The 15,581-nt window shown below is 42.1% G+C and overlaps 1 protein-coding gene across 4 annotated transcripts in view; it reads right to left on the bottom strand.

Moving 5' to 3' along the window:
- Positions 1–15,581, bottom strand: part of grik4 (glutamate receptor, ionotropic, kainate 4) — a 315,022-nt gene that overhangs the window by 8,773 nt on the left and 290,668 nt on the right. For all 4 annotated transcript variants that reach the window (XM_031297041.2, XM_031297042.2, XM_036001715.1 and 1 more), the window contains 2 exons: positions 8,003–8,206; positions 5,284–5,397 (listed from right to left, as the gene is read on the bottom strand). In XM_031297041.2, coding sequence (XP_031152901.1) covers positions 5,284–5,397; positions 8,003–8,206 — 318 coding nt within the window. The remainder of the gene's footprint in view (positions 1–5,283; positions 5,398–8,002; positions 8,207–15,581) is intronic.

The following is a 15,581-nucleotide window of genomic DNA, read 5'->3' as shown; positions in this document are numbered from 1 at the left end:
ATTATTAAGATGAAGAGAGCTGCAGAGACGCGGGACACCAATGCTCACAGATGGTGCAGAAGTGAAGGTGCAGAAGATCAGAAATAGAAACGGAGTGAATGGTAGGAAGAGACAGGAATCACAAGTAGGAGTTGCGTGCTGTTGAGAGTCATCTCCTGTGGTGTAATGTGTACTTCAACACTTAGAGACAAAGTTATGTTTTCAGGAGTTGGAGGGGAAATTATCCATGGTGACTGAGGCTGCAAGAGACACACCAATGAGCACACAGACATTCAGATAGGCTTAATGGGAACTGCATTAAATGTATTAAAAACTGTGTGCATGCTTCTAAAATGTGTCAGGATATTTTTTGTCCATTTTACAAACATTTAGGTCTAAACTGAGTCCTAGAAAGTAAGGGCTTAATAAATCTCCCTTTAATGATCATCTTGTGACAACAGAAAACATCAGGGTTACAATGTCATGTTTTTAAAGCTGCACTAATCAATACTTATATTACAATGGATCTATGTAGAATGTGAAAAGGGTCTTCTGTAGTAATGAACCAACAGATAATTCACACTTACTCAACAACAGCGTTTCAGTGCTGTTCAGCTCATTGTTTTGATTTCACTGCAGCATCTTTAATTTTTTTATGTTCTTATCAACCCAATTTCCTCTCCAGCTCTGATCAGAGTTAGTGACTGGCTGGAGAACATAGTGGAGCATTTCACAGCTAAGGGGCCAGATATTTCCCTCATTGGTTGGTAAAGACCAAAAACAGAGCTAAAAGAGAGTTTAGTGGACTATCATTCATCAGGTTGCTGGAAACACAAATTAAATGAATGCTAATGTTGCTGCTTGACTGCTGGATATGCCATAATAGCTTTATAAAGGAAAATGTGCCAATGTTGTGTACAGCTTGTTGTGTGGCCACAAACATCTGTTAATGCAGGTTTAAATTAGCTTTGCTGCAGCTTCCTAAGTTCACGGTACAGTAAGTGCACTACATGGGCTTGAGTGTATGTGGCCCATAGAGCAGGCTGACTGACTCCAGTTTGTTGTGATATAAAGAAATTATGAAAGAGTGCATCTGTCCTTCACAGATGCTTACCTCTGATTCATCTGTGCCACTGACGGCTCAGTTCCACTGATGTTAGCACAGTTATAAATAACTTATGTACGTAAATATTGAGTGTATTTAGTTATTCATATTTTATCAGTGACAAATTGACTTGAGAGAGAAATTTACGAAACCACATGTACATCCCAGTCTATCCAAATGGCGCAGAATTATTGTTTGAACAGTGAGCTCATATAGGTGGTCTGCTCTCTCTTCCTTGTGGAAGGTGAGTCTATGTGTGCAGACAGACTGTCAGTAGCTGTGTGTTTGTATGTGTGTGCGCTTGTGTTTGAAAGCTTGTCAGCAGCTGTCTGTGCTGTCAGTCAGCAGCAGCAGCAGAACAGATACAGTACGTGCTTGGGTAACCCAGTGCACAGGGAGCACCAGTGCTGCACACAGAGGCAGCAGGTAGCTGACTTCTGGCTGGGGAAAACAGCAACCATGGCTAATCTGGTAGTTACTGTTTAATGGGAGATACACACTTGGAAGAGACAGAAGACTCCAACACTCTGACATAATGACCAAACTGTATTGATATTGATAATTGCCCTGGCGCATGAGTTAGATATTAAAAGTAAACCTGCTGCAATAAAGGGATTTCAGTGTAGAACAAGCACTAAATGTGAGTACATGAGTATAAATCATAGTCACAGGTTGCCCTGGCTCCTCACACATAAACATTTGCTGCCGCGTTTGAATCATTTTTATTAGAGCCAGGGGAATCATTTTATAAAGGTTTATCGTCACGTTAAGATGATAAGAGGGCATAAGGCAAATCAAAGGATGGAAGAGAATGCAGACGTGGTGCAGAGGGCGAAACATCCTTTACGATCTATCTTTATGAGTACATCTCAACAAAGAGAATTGCAAGGAATTGCTGCCTATTATAGTATGTGTATAGCCCTTCTTCCTCTTAACACGCAGATGAAGAGCTCATTCATTTGCCCTTGTTTTCTCTCTTAACTTCCCACTGCCCTTCCTCCATTGCCCCCTTCTCTCTCTCTCTCTCTCTCTCTCTCTCTCTCTCTCTCTCTCTCTCTCTCTCTCGATTGCCGGCATGCCAGCCCAGGAGGGTGGCTGAAGGAGCTGGTAAGGTTATCCAGTCAAGGATTTCACCTAGTCATCCTGGCTTTTGGTATTCATACCACACTGTTTCCCCCTGAGGCTGCCTGCCTGAATACTGAGACTACCCATTGTCATTTCAACTCTTGCTCTTATTTCTGCTTCTTCTCTCCACCCATTTTGCTTCTCTTTCTGCCCGTTTCTTGCTAATTCTCTTTAATATTAACTTTCTCCTTTCCTTCCCCTTGTCTCCCCACCTTCACTCTTTCTTTGTGGGCTGTTTGACAGTGTGTGCATTTCTAATTGTGTCAGAGCTGCTGTTGAGACAGCCGCAGGGGCAATCTGCAGAGAGCAGTTGATATAGCAGAGTTCACAGGGTCATATTCATAACAACATTCTGCTGTCTCCTGGGATCTCCAGGCTGTCTGGCTTTATGTTTGCGTGCTTTGTACATGTATGTGTGTCATTACAGTGTGAAACTATTTGTGTATGTATATGCGCAAGGCACTGTGTGTTTGTGACTGTGTAATTTCGTCTAAGGTCGTGTGTGGCCAGAGAGTCAATAAAGCTCCGTATGCCACGCTCTACCCTCAGGGCAGCTGCTGAATCTGACATGACTTCCACACACCCCTAATTAGCTCCTATGTCTAATTAAGTGCCGTTCTCTCTTTCTCTTATACGCACACATGCGCTTACTTTGCCACACAGTCCCCAAAATGAAGGAAATGTTTAGAGGATGGAACTGGCACAGATATAAAGTACCTCAGAGTGTTGGGGTCTTGGGTTACAGCATATGGCTTTTTGTTGTACAGATGATGAATGTTATGGGAGTGATGGCTTTTATGAGAAGAGGTTGACAGTAGCTCTAGGTTATGTCTGGGTTCCTAACTCTGATGTCCAATTCACATATTGTACTGGCTGCTGAAGTAAAGGTGTGCTCTTTGATTTGTGTGTAAAAGAAAATCTAATTTATTTATATGGCCTCAAACCACATGCATGTCTCAAAAGACACACACCAAGAAGCCACAAAATAGTCAGGAAAGGCAACCTAGACAGGTAGAGATCGCATTCTGCAGAAAAGCTGCAAGCTGTCTGAGATGTGTTCCTATATTTTTTATTTCAATGTGGTGCTCCAGAAATCATACAACAGAGTGAGTATACAAGGCAACAGTGATCCCTCCAGAGAATCAGATCCCCTTTCTTTTTTGTGACAAAATCATATGACAGGTAATTAAGTGTTGTGATTTGCTGCTGTTCTGCAAGTTCCACAGAAACGTTGACTATGACAGTTGACAGTGCTTAGAGTGGAGGAGCTAGTGAAGTTTCAGTCCAGGTTTCTGCTGTTTTATACAGGAAATTAATTTTGGTCTGATTTATGCTTTAAGGCAGTGATGGTGGGAAAACAGTTGGAGATAGCTTTGTAAATACACATGAGTAATTTCACCAAAACGGATTTTGCCTTGTACTATATTATTGTGATGGAAAAAAATATTGTCCTTATTGATTGGTTTAGAGTGCGAATGTGTGTCACAGTCTTAATAAATGCAAAATACAAGAGAAAAACGGTGTGTTTGAGAGAGAAAGACGTACAATACAAACATACTGACAAAGAGGAGAGATGGAGAATAAATTGCTGATAGTCTGAGGGTAATTAATACTGGTGCCTTTATTTTATTGCATTTGCCATTCTTATTGATTAGACTGAAATTTTCATTTTAAGTTTGAAATAAGCAGCAAACCCCCCTTGTAGTGCAATGGGCCTAAGATCAATAGTCAGTGGATTAGAACTAAACAGTGCAGTCACAGAAATTCAAATATCGAATTTTAGAGCCATGCTGAGGGGCTGCTCGGAATCAGATCTGAGAAAATGCCAAGGGGCAATGGGAGAGTAAAAAGTGCATGAATAAATGATGGTGGGGCAGAGAGAGAGAGAGAGAGACAGAGAAAGACAAGGGACACCTGTCTTCACTTTCACTCATCTTGTAGCTTTCTCTTTTCTCTCTATCTTTTCAAAACCTCCATACATCAGTGCTTTATCTTAATAATAACTGATTTCTTCATTTCCTTCTAATTGACCTCTTACTCAGGAATTTGGTGTCAACTGGGCCAAGTCTGTGCTAACTCAACTCTGTGACTCTGTGTGCCAGCCCTGAGGGACATCAGTTCCATGTCACCTCCTCATGCTGCCACCCACCAGCATGCCTCTCTCTTCAGAGGTGATACGTTACCCGGCAGCCCATTTAACACTGCACCTGCTGTGAGCATCGATTGATTCTCCCCAACTGTTAGCGCTCAATTGAGTCCCTCACTGCTACACATATTAGTGCTATGTGTAGGCTATGGTAAGGTGAGAAGGAGGGAAGTTCACAAGAAGGGGAGCCAGGAGCAAGAGAAAATGTGAGTAAACGCCCCTTTGGGACACTATGCACGTGCCAGATCACCTAAGTGCGGAATGTGGCCGGTGCCATAGTTGGCCCTGCTGTGTCACCTTGGGTTTTGGGGGAGGACTGATGATTAATGGGCCACTGACTCTACAAACACTGGCTCATTTCCACCTGCACTGCTGTTGTTTCACTGTTTCTTGCTTGGGCTTGCTCTCTGTGGAGGGCGTTGCTTGCACAAATAAGATGGCAAAACCCTAGCAGAGGGCAAACAGAACACAACAACTGTGTAACTGGTACATTCATCAGGAAGTAAAACAGAACAGAAGGATGAAATCAAACACAGCAGACGTGAAAGAAGCTGGACACTATTAAAAAGTTAAGACTACAGGGGCAGAAGGTAAAGGTTGTTGGGAAGATAAAGAAGAAGCAAGAAAACTGCGAGACTAAGGGTTTGGAGGAGGGGAGGACAGAAGGAAGAGGAGGGTATGGCCTTAAAAACACAGATGCATGGTAAATGGAGTAGCTTAGAGGTAAAAGAGGCGATAAGGTGCAAAGTTTGTGGAAGGATTTGGACAGGCTAAGAGAGATAGACTCTACAGTCCAAAAGGGATAGTGGTTCTTTTCCAGCTATTAGACAAGGCTGACAGCCTGCTGTGGTACGTCCGCAAGCTGTACGAGAGCCAGTTTGATCGATTAGAGTGGATGTGTGTGGTGGGCTGGTGGGAGGAAACTTACCAGGTGGACCCGGTACATGATACTGATGCCGAGGGTCATGAAGGGTTTGGAGAAGTCGATGACCTTTTCACGCTCTGCTGTGATGGTGAGGCCTGCGACTGCCAGGTCAGCTTTCTGAAACAGAATGAATCAGCCTATGAATACACAGTTAAAAGAATACTGAACATAGCCATGAGGACGTAACACAAGTTTATGACATAACCAATAATTTAAGCGCTTGAAAGGATGACATAAGAAGTGGACTACTAGACGCAAATTCACTAATAATGCCCTTTTGTTTCATATAGCCTCTTTGTCCGCCAATAGCACTATCTGTGGTGAGGATAATCCAACATTGGAACTGTGTGTGAGTGTGCGTGTGTGCGTGTGTGTGTGTGTGTGTGTGTGTGTGTGTGTGTGTGTGTGTGTGTAGGGCACAAGAGAGATGAGGGTAACCATTGTGGCCGGCCAAGGGAGCAGTGTCAAGACAAATCACTTGACAAAGCAGCGGCTGGTAAAACACACACTTAGAAAAACACACACACACACACACACACACACACACACACATGTAGAAATGGTCAATGTACGCTGAATACTGGATGGCTCCCTGCTAATAATACAGGCCAGCAAAGTGCAACTGCAAGGGATTTTTCATCTCCCTGAAGAGCAAAGAGTGAAAGCAGCAACGCATTGCTCTTTGTCTACTGCAGGAGAACTAAGAGGATTGGGGGACGGGGAGGAATGGGAGGATGAGAGTGAAGAGAGGGTAGCTCTGCTGCAGCACTGCAGACGCCACTCAAAATCCACAACACACTGTATCTCCAGGAAAGAGAGACAGGGAGAGGAGCATCTGGCATGCTACAACATCCATTTTGATGTGATGTGAAAAAAATTATTCCAACCTTTAGAGCAGGTTTAAACTGCTACCAGAAGAAATTTAGAGCTTCACCTAAAAGCCCAGATCCCACTCTGTGTGTGCTTCAATTAGTGTGGTACACATTAAAATGTCCACCTCTTTAACCTCACCACAGTCTACACTGCACACTAAAGCCTATTTTCCTGATGCCCTACAATCAGCCTGCGGACTTTGACCTTCCATCATCAGCTGTCCCCAGCCTCCGCCTCGTCTTTTTTCTCTCTCCGTCGTTTGAAAGTCTGATCGCCTGCTCCCAGTGCCGGAAGGAAGCCACATGCAGGGAACGACCATCCAGGCAATTTCAACAAAGAAAGTCACTGATCCTTTGAAAAATGAACACACGGTCGTAACAGCCACTGAAATATTTATGTGAAGATAGAATATTAATATTGATTACTGGATTTCTCTGCCTGCCTGCTGTTATGCCTTCTAGTGTAACTGAAAAAAACAATGTAATGCTGGTTATTCAATATTGCATCATACCTGTCCCCACTTGCATTCAATCATATAATGCTAAGCCCGTAAAAAAGACACAAAAAAACCCACTTCTGAATGTGAGGGATGAATTAAACATTACCCTCTGGGATGTAGTATTTTACTTTAAGAGTTCAGTGTTTGGAGATACCTATGTTCTCTATCTGCAGCACTGTGGATTAAGGAACCAGGACATACAGTACTGTACTTAGACTTTGGTCTGGATTCCTCCTGGCATGTCTCATTGTCTGACGCCAGTCAAACTAATTACCCTCACTCAGTGAAATATTGTTCAGTCTGAATGGTACTGGCAGGGACACAGGTATCTGTTGTCCAAAATAACCTAAGGCTGTCCTCGTTTACTGCTACCAAGTGTATATTTCATATCCCTTCAACTTATCCATTAAACTTGAAAACCATGGCTGTTCCTTTGTTTTATTTCACTTTTATTGTTTATTTTCATTATTATCTTTATACTCCATCTGCCATCTTTCCCATTCCTTTCCTAAGCCTTTGACCAAACAAGCTCAAGCCTTTCTGTCCACTGTGGAACATGCCTCCAGATGTCCCCCATCCCATGGCAAATCCCAGTCAAGCACGTCTTGACTTTTTGTCCGCCCCCCCACCCGCCTCCCAAGCTGCTGTCAGATACACATGTTGACTTCAACCATGGCCCTTGTGAAGGTTAGCCTTTGACAGGCAACTTCAGGGGACGAGGGCGGTGGCAGACTGTGACAATAACAAGAGCAGGCACTGCTTGCTTTACATACTTAATGGCTTTGCCCTCCATTAGCCCACAGAATTAAGACAGATAACCTCTCACGATCAGCTCAATCCCTCTCTACTTGTTTTCCTCTTCCTCACCCCAGCCTTGTCCTCCCTATATGTTTCGCCTGTTTTACTTCTTTTCCTCCCCCTCTTTTCCCCTCCCCTATATAAGCTTATCTGAGAGTTAACAGCTACATACAGCGTAGCTGGAGGAGTTTAACACCTCACTCAGAGATTTAACAGCAACAACATAGACCGATTCAGGAGGAAAGTCTGTTAAGGTCAGTTCAGAAAGCTTAAGGAAAGGAGCTGACAGGGAACAAGCCACCAACAAGCTGTGACTGTTTTTGGAAAATACAATGCTTAGGCTGAAAATGCCAGCTGCTGAATGAAAAGTGTGTGTATGACATGAAGGAAAGCTGCTCGCTGTAAAACTATATGAGAGCTGAGAAATACACTTTTGTGTTTGTGTACCTCGAGGAAGCACTTTAGTTACTGGTGTGCTTACATGTATATGATGTGATAAGAATGATAATTTATGATTTCATGCAGTTTGTGCATGTGTATATATTTACATACCCTTGAGATGAGCTCTCCAACCATGCCGGTCCACGTTCCATTGGCTCCAGGAACCCCGTACAGTCCGTCCCCCACCAGCCGGATGCGATACTTAAACTTGAGAATATCTGCCAGCTCCTTCAGCATGTCCACACAGAAGCCTTCGTAGCGGTCATTTCCCTCCAGTTCTTGGTGGTTCTGCCGCAGCATCACATATGGATTCTCCTGAAAAACACACATGGTTTGCATCTCAGACAGCACATCTCCATCTGACTGTCTATAAATGGTAGCGTGAAAAAGCAAGACGGAGCACAGACGAGATACTGACATATTGTACATAATTCATACTGGACTGCATTATTCAGTTCACTTGTCGCAGAGTTATATTCAGCTTGTGAACATACAAAAGTCTTCTGTGTCTGTGAAGTAAACTTTCAAAGTCTGAAGAATAATTATTTCGTAACAAACTGGGGGTGTGGAGTTTGAAAGACATGGACAGAAAAAGTCTAATGAAATTAGCTAGTGAGTTGGGAAATGTGGGATTCACGGTTTCTGGAAGCTTGACATATTCTTAAGAATAGAAAGTCAGATTCAAGATTCAATACTTTACTGCAATACAACTTAGTTGTTAGGAATTTGCCTCAGTGTGCTTATTACAGAACAACAATCACAGAATAACAGACAAGACACATAATAAGAAATAAAAACACATAATACACCCAGATCCCCCAGAACAGTCCAAGAGAAAAACCTGGTGCATAACAAGAATAAAGTGTCAGGTGCTTTAAGATACAGTATAAGTTAGTGCTTTGCTTTCGTTAAGTGGTGGCGCAGAATTGGGGAGCCATTTCATAATTGGATGGTTCTGCAGTAAGTGCTGTTGAGGAAAGGGGATGTTTTGGTTTTGATGGCCCTGGGTCTTTTTCCTAAAGGCAGAGCAAGTCAGGATATCTTAGACTGTTGCTTCGATATTGATGATTCCTTTTAAAAAGCCTACCTAACTTTTCGTGAGTGTACTTCTAAATTGCTGGAGTGCCTCTTTAATGTTTAACAGAATTGCTTTACAGAACATAACTAAAGATTTTACAGTCAGGAAGAATGGTGGAAGCATCCCACATTTCCTTTGGAGGGCATAGTTCACATCAGGTTTACTGCCTTCAGTGAAAACTGAGATTTGTGGATTCGAAGCAGAGCCAGGCACTAAAATCAGGGACAGACAGACGCGTGCTAATCTGTTATACCCAGCAAAAAGTGGATAAGAAACAAAAGCAGTTTTCCTCTCACCCCACACACACACACACACACACACACACACACACACACACACACACACACACAAACCTATTTACTACCTGTCTTTTAAAGAACCAACTCTCTGTTTGGCTGTCTGTTTATTTATGTCTAGTTTTGTCATTTAGTTGATGTTGTAGGAAGATTTAAAGCGCCCCACAGTGATGTATTTTGGAGCCACCCTTATTGCGCTATTTTTCAAATAATGCAACTGTCAAGCTGGTGTGCTCAGGCTCCACTACATCATAAAAAAGACAGCGTTATGTACCATTTTGATGTTGCTTTATCCCTGCACTCAGCACTTACCTTGGCAACATGACATCAGATAACAGTGATTAACAAGTCTAAGCGTTTTCCTGTGCGGACATTCTCCATTATTTAAAATAAACAAAACAAAACAAAAAGTAGTAGGTGGACTAGAACTTTTGTTTTCTTTATTGTTGCAGATGGATGTTTTATTGAGTGCGTTTTCAACAACTGAAGTTTATGTGCTCATGCAAAAAATATACTAGCTCACAGATTTTTGTTTAACCATGAGCTTGTTCAAGAGATTGTCGACTACTTTAGTTGGCATAAATGCCTACAGCGGGGTGTGTGTAATTCACCACAGAGTCATCAGTCATTCAAAGCCACCGTGACAGCTTTCAGGAGGGTAAATCATAAGCAGTAGTGCTGTGGTGTATTCTGAGAACTGGAATAGAAGTATAATTGTTTCGTCATCGCCACAGCTGGAAATGCTTATTTGTGTGGTAGCTGGTTGACTGGCAATTGATTTGCCTCACAGTGAAAGCCACAAAAATAGTTACATTGAAATCTGGAACATTTGAGAACTTGGTTCACATCAGGTGGCACAACTGTTACTGTGACTGTGACATGTTGTCACAGCAACTGCTTGGTTCAACCTGTAGCTGCGTACAGGGGTGGGGTTCAGATTACTTTGACACCAGATTGGGCGCCTTGCCTCTTTCTGGTTGCATCACTGGACAGTGGAACTCACAGCCTCCTGTTCTGCTGTGATAAGACTGAGAATAAAATGACTACTGATCGACTCTCTCTGCCTGCATAACTGCACCTAGAATCTGCATATGGATTCAATTTATCTAACCAGGCTCATAGTTCGATTAAACAGACACGCTGTATAGCAACAATAACCTGCAGCGTTTTACAGGGCGAGATAGTTGACAAAGACTGTGTTACAAGATACGGTTACACTTTACTTGAAGGTATCTACATAAGAGTGACATGACATGTCATGAACGTGTCATATACATTATAAACAAGTCATAAATGTTTATGACAACGCTTTTTTTAGTAAATGTCATTTGGTTTTTGTCATGACACTGTCATGTGTTCATGACAGTGTCATGTCACTATGTAGATACCTTCAAGTAAAGTGTTACCAAGATACAGTATGCACGTGAGAGTATGTGAGTTGCACATGTGTATGTTAAGGATAATCCATCCATCCATCTTCGTCCGCTTATCCGGTCTCGGGTCGCGGGGGTAGCAGCTCCAGCAGGGGACCCCAAACTTCCCTTTCCCGAGCCACATTAACCAGCTCCGACTGGGGGATCCCGAGGCGTTCCCAGGCCAGGTTGGAGATATAATACCTCCACCTAGTCCTGGGTCTTCCCCGAGGCCTCCTCCCAGCTGGACGTGCCTGGAACACCTCCCTAGGGAGGCGCCCAGGGGGCATCCTTACCAGATGCACGAACCACCTCAACTGGCTCCTTTCGACGCAAAGGAGCAGCGGCTCTACTCCGAGCTCCTCACGGATGACTGAGCTTCTCACCCTATCTCTAAGGGAGACACCAGCCACCCATGTTAAGGATAAGTTTGGCAATATTCTTTTTTTCATATTGTCAATTATTATTCCTCTGTGCCATAGACCTCCAATGAGCCAAACTGCACTGGGTGACATGATCTCTCATAACAATCAATATGGGCACTGTAGTTTACTTTGAGTTCATTGCATATACAGCGTCCAGCTGCTGTAAATACTCAACAAATCACAAACCTGTCACCTAGAAATTACATTTATACAATACTAATGTTTTTCTAATTACATTGTGCTGGGAAACATAATTGGTGCCTGGATTGGGTGGTGAGAGTGAGTGCCTAAACAATCCATAAAATAGTTTTATTATGCTGTAGTTGCTACCAGTGGACATCTTACTGCAAAGGTGGATATTGTACTCTCAGAAATAAATTAATTATCTGGTCAGTGAACATTTTGTTCATTTTCAGACTTGTCAGATATGTTAAATAACAATGTATACGTATACAAATGTAATCCAGGCGGGCATTATGTTTCCTTCAAAACATAATAGCTTTTGCATATTAGTAGTAGCGGTATATAATGTGATGCAAACATGTGGATTAAATAGCCCCCAACAAATTCACTGTTTAAGTCAGTTTAGTCTAAAAGGTGGCAAGCTCTTTGGCAAGATTTGTCCTCTTCACAAACAAAACTATGTATTCATCAACCGTCCTTACATTTTTGCATCTTTAGTAGGAATTTTTGCATCTTTAGTAGGAACGACAGGGCTTAGAGTTGAGGGCCACAGATAGGCCGGAGACATCAGAAAATACTGTAAGACGAACTAAAGTGTTGTGGGTTTCAGCCTTTTCATGGGATTTTTTGACAATAACAAAACTAAAGCATATAAACAGCCTTTACACCTTTTGTCCTTTAGGAAGTAGAAAAGAAAAGAAAACGTTTCTTCGGCTCAGAGTCAGTGAAGGTTTCAGCCAGTTAGTGACTGTGTGTACCAATCTATAAAAGTAAATCTGTTATTAACTTTAAAACAGCCACACATCACCTTACTGGCCATACAGGACATCTATGCATGCTCACGTTTCAGCATGCATGAGGCACAATATAAATGCTAATTTCATAGCTCACAGACTGCTGAAGCTTTTCAAGCGCCGACTTGCAGTCAAGCCAGACCGAGTCAGACGTTTTCGCTCTCCTTCCAATTTCCGCAACATTATTACAGAGGTTGGCTTTCATAGACGTTTTGTACATAACACAAGCCGGACTGGAAGAGAGGGAAGAAATGAAGAAACACACAAAACCTGCTACAGTCACTTAACAGCTCTTTACACCAACTGAATAGAGGACCAGTAAGGTTCCTATTCTATTGTAGTGTTCTCAGTTCTGAAACAGAGCATGTACCCACATACTAATAACATTCCCCTGGGGGCTCTGTGTCATCCATAACATCTTTACCAATTCATTGTCTATGGAGCTGTGTATTTGGGAGAGTTGTTCATGTTCACTAATGTTTTTGGATTGTTTTATTTAGACCATAGGAATAACATGTATGAATTTTGAAAATGGGCGTAGTTCCCCTTAAAGAAAAAAACACACTTCACTCCTTGTTGTTTTATGTGTGTTAAGAATGGTAAAAGCATTTCATATTTATAACAAATTAGGAAGCTTGATTTCTTGGAGCAAGGCTAAAAAACATGCGTTTGTATCTTGTATCAAGTACAGACTAATAAATCTGACTGTTATCACGTCAAAATGTTTCTTACTTCTGCTGTGTTCTTTTCCTTGGTTTCAATTTGTCTCTCTTTATCTAAACTCCAGTAGCTCTAAATAAATGTCGGTCAAAACCGCCTATTAACCAGATCTGTGCTGAGTTACAGAAAAAATGAAACACAACTGCTATTAGAAGTTGATATATCTGCTGCAGTTCATACTCATCCTAAAACTTCCACCAAACACTGGCAAAAAAAGAAAATCACTGAAAGAACCACTTCCATCAGCAGCCTTCTGTGAAGTTGAGGACAAAATTATATAAACATAACATTCAAGGAATGAAAAGCCTATACAGAGGTATGAAAGTGCTGTCTTCCATGAGGGCAAATCACAAGGAAATTCCATCTAACTTATTTTGCACACCACAGCAAAACAGCAATAAAGCTATGAGTTTGAAACTTTAAAGAATGTAGACTTTTAAAGCAGTCTCTTAGGCCATGAAAAGTCTGGTTGTGGACGGAGAAAGAAGCACACTCTAACATACTGTATGCACAAGCAAGTACAAGTACACACAAATACTGTACAGATGCAGAGCGACAGGTGCACCAATGGGTGTTATTCGCATTCAACTTCACACACCACAGTGGAGTTTCCCCTTAAAAACCTCAGGGTGTTCAAGATGTCTTCACACAACCCTCCTCGCTTTGCTCAACTGTTTTCTTATCCTCAAAAACTTGCTCGCCAGAGCCCAGCAAAGTGGCAGCTGAGATATCATTCTCTCACAGGGTTTGGTAGTCCTGTTTGAAGAGGAGCCAAAGAAGCTCTGACAGTACTCGGAAAATACTAGGTCAATAGAAAAAGGGCTGGGTCATGTAAAAATTGTATAAAGCAATTTCAACAAACAGTAAATAAATGGCAGAAAATACAAATGCGATTAAAACACATTTGAGAGAGAGAGAGAGAGAGAGAGAGAGAGAGAGAGAGAGAGAGAACAAGTAGATACAAACTTCCAGAAATGGGGACAGATCTTTTGTCTGTGTGTGCAGATTCAAGTGCACATGCCTCAGCGCCACTGAGCCTGTGTGCCAACGAATCTGCCTCTGTGTCTGCTTTTATCAGTCGGCTCTATGGGCACTGTTGAATCCTTACCAATGCGTATGTGAGTGGATATGAGAGCACCCAGTGACACAAGGGTAGTCTGCAGGAATGTGGGAATGACCATGAGAACTGTAATTGACAAGGCAGAAAGTGGGTCTTACAAAAGAGACTTAAAGCAGGTTTCAGGCACAAAAGGAAAATGGGTCTTAGGTTTGGGATTTAAATATTGAGATGATATGATTCCCTAACAATGGCAGAAAGCTGGCACCAAAAGAGAGATGTCCCTACAGGTAAAGCTCTGCTCCATTTGATTTCTTTCAGAAACGAGGAATGTGAGCACTAAGCATGAGTAGTATTTAAGAGCGTAATTAAATGAGGGATATATGAACACCCAAGGCTGTTTAATGATTTGCTAGTGGTGGTAATAACCCTATGTATTTACATGAAGCCAGTGAAAAAAGACTCTCTCACTCAAATGTGTGACATAGACTGTGTGTGTGTGAGTATTTCCTTACTATCTACCCTGTTGTGGCTTCCTAAAAATAAATGAATCATGTTAAAACAACAATTAATGTTGATTACAAAATTGTTCACCAGTGTGACATAAGCTGTGTGTTTGTGTGCATGGATTGAGGGGTTTGATGGCTCTAAGTGTGTGTTTATGTGAATGTGTATGACTGAGTGGTGGTGGTCAGCTTTTGCAGGGAGGACACACATGACTAGGGCGAGACGTGGAATGAAAATGAAGTCGGATGAATAAGATACAGGGTGTGTGAATGTGAAATGAGTGTGCACTGTAGGAGAGCGTCTGAGCCTGCAAAGACCCTGTTCAGTGATGCGCTTGGCTTCAAGACCTTCTCAGGATGTCTTTTAAAAATTCCCTTGAAAATATGATAACTTGTAACTCTTAAAGCTCCATTGTGTAATTTGTTGAGTTGATTCTTAGAAAAAAAAACGTTGTTCTTTCACAAATATGTGCTCATTCATGTGTAATTACTTCCACCAACTAATCAAAGTATTCTTGTACGCGTAGAATCTGCCATTCAGAATCATTCAGAATACATACGAGCGAGTCGCTCGAATGGCGGCAGCCATGTTGCGCCTCCATCTTTAAAATACATTAGGCAAAGAGGGACATACCTCTGCCTTTTGCGCTTTTACACTTAGTGGCACCGTGACGAATGCCAGTGGGAGATTACTCGTGACTGCCGGCAGATTTGAAAGCCTGTTGAAAATTGAGGTTTGCGCCTATTCTCGAGAACATGAAACGGAGTCGCCAAGGAAGTTAAAAAGAGAATTAAAACGACAACGCGACAGGCAAAGCAACAAGACCAAAGTTAATATTGGAGTGGCTTTTCCAAGATGGAAAGAGCTCATAAGGAGCAAGGATTTTAAAAGGGACGCTGAAGTTGCCTGCTTTCTTCTCGACAGGTAATTCTGCCTATTTGTGTGTTTGAAGTTGTATAGTTGCTTGGCTAACTATAGCATGGTTGTGCATAACGCTAGAACGACGTCTAGGATACTTTTCCTCGCGTCAATGATGAAAAATGATTGTCTACCTTGTAACATAAACGTAATCATATGTGTCGTGATTTCCCTGGCAGACAACTCACGTAATGGAGTTGTAACACAGACTAGCTACAGCTAGAACAGCTGCGTGTAAATGATGGAGGTACTAAGAGATAATTTCGGTTTCATTGACATTGTTCATACTGCTCAGAGAAA

This window comes from Sander lucioperca, chromosome 5 (genome assembly GCF_008315115.2).
Source record: "Sander lucioperca isolate FBNREF2018 chromosome 5, SLUC_FBN_1.2, whole genome shotgun sequence".
In the NCBI taxonomy this organism is placed as follows: domain Eukaryota; kingdom Metazoa; phylum Chordata; class Actinopteri; order Perciformes; family Percidae; genus Sander; species Sander lucioperca.
Note: the sequence above shows the minus strand (reverse complement) of the source record. Positions and strands in the feature narration are given on the sequence as shown.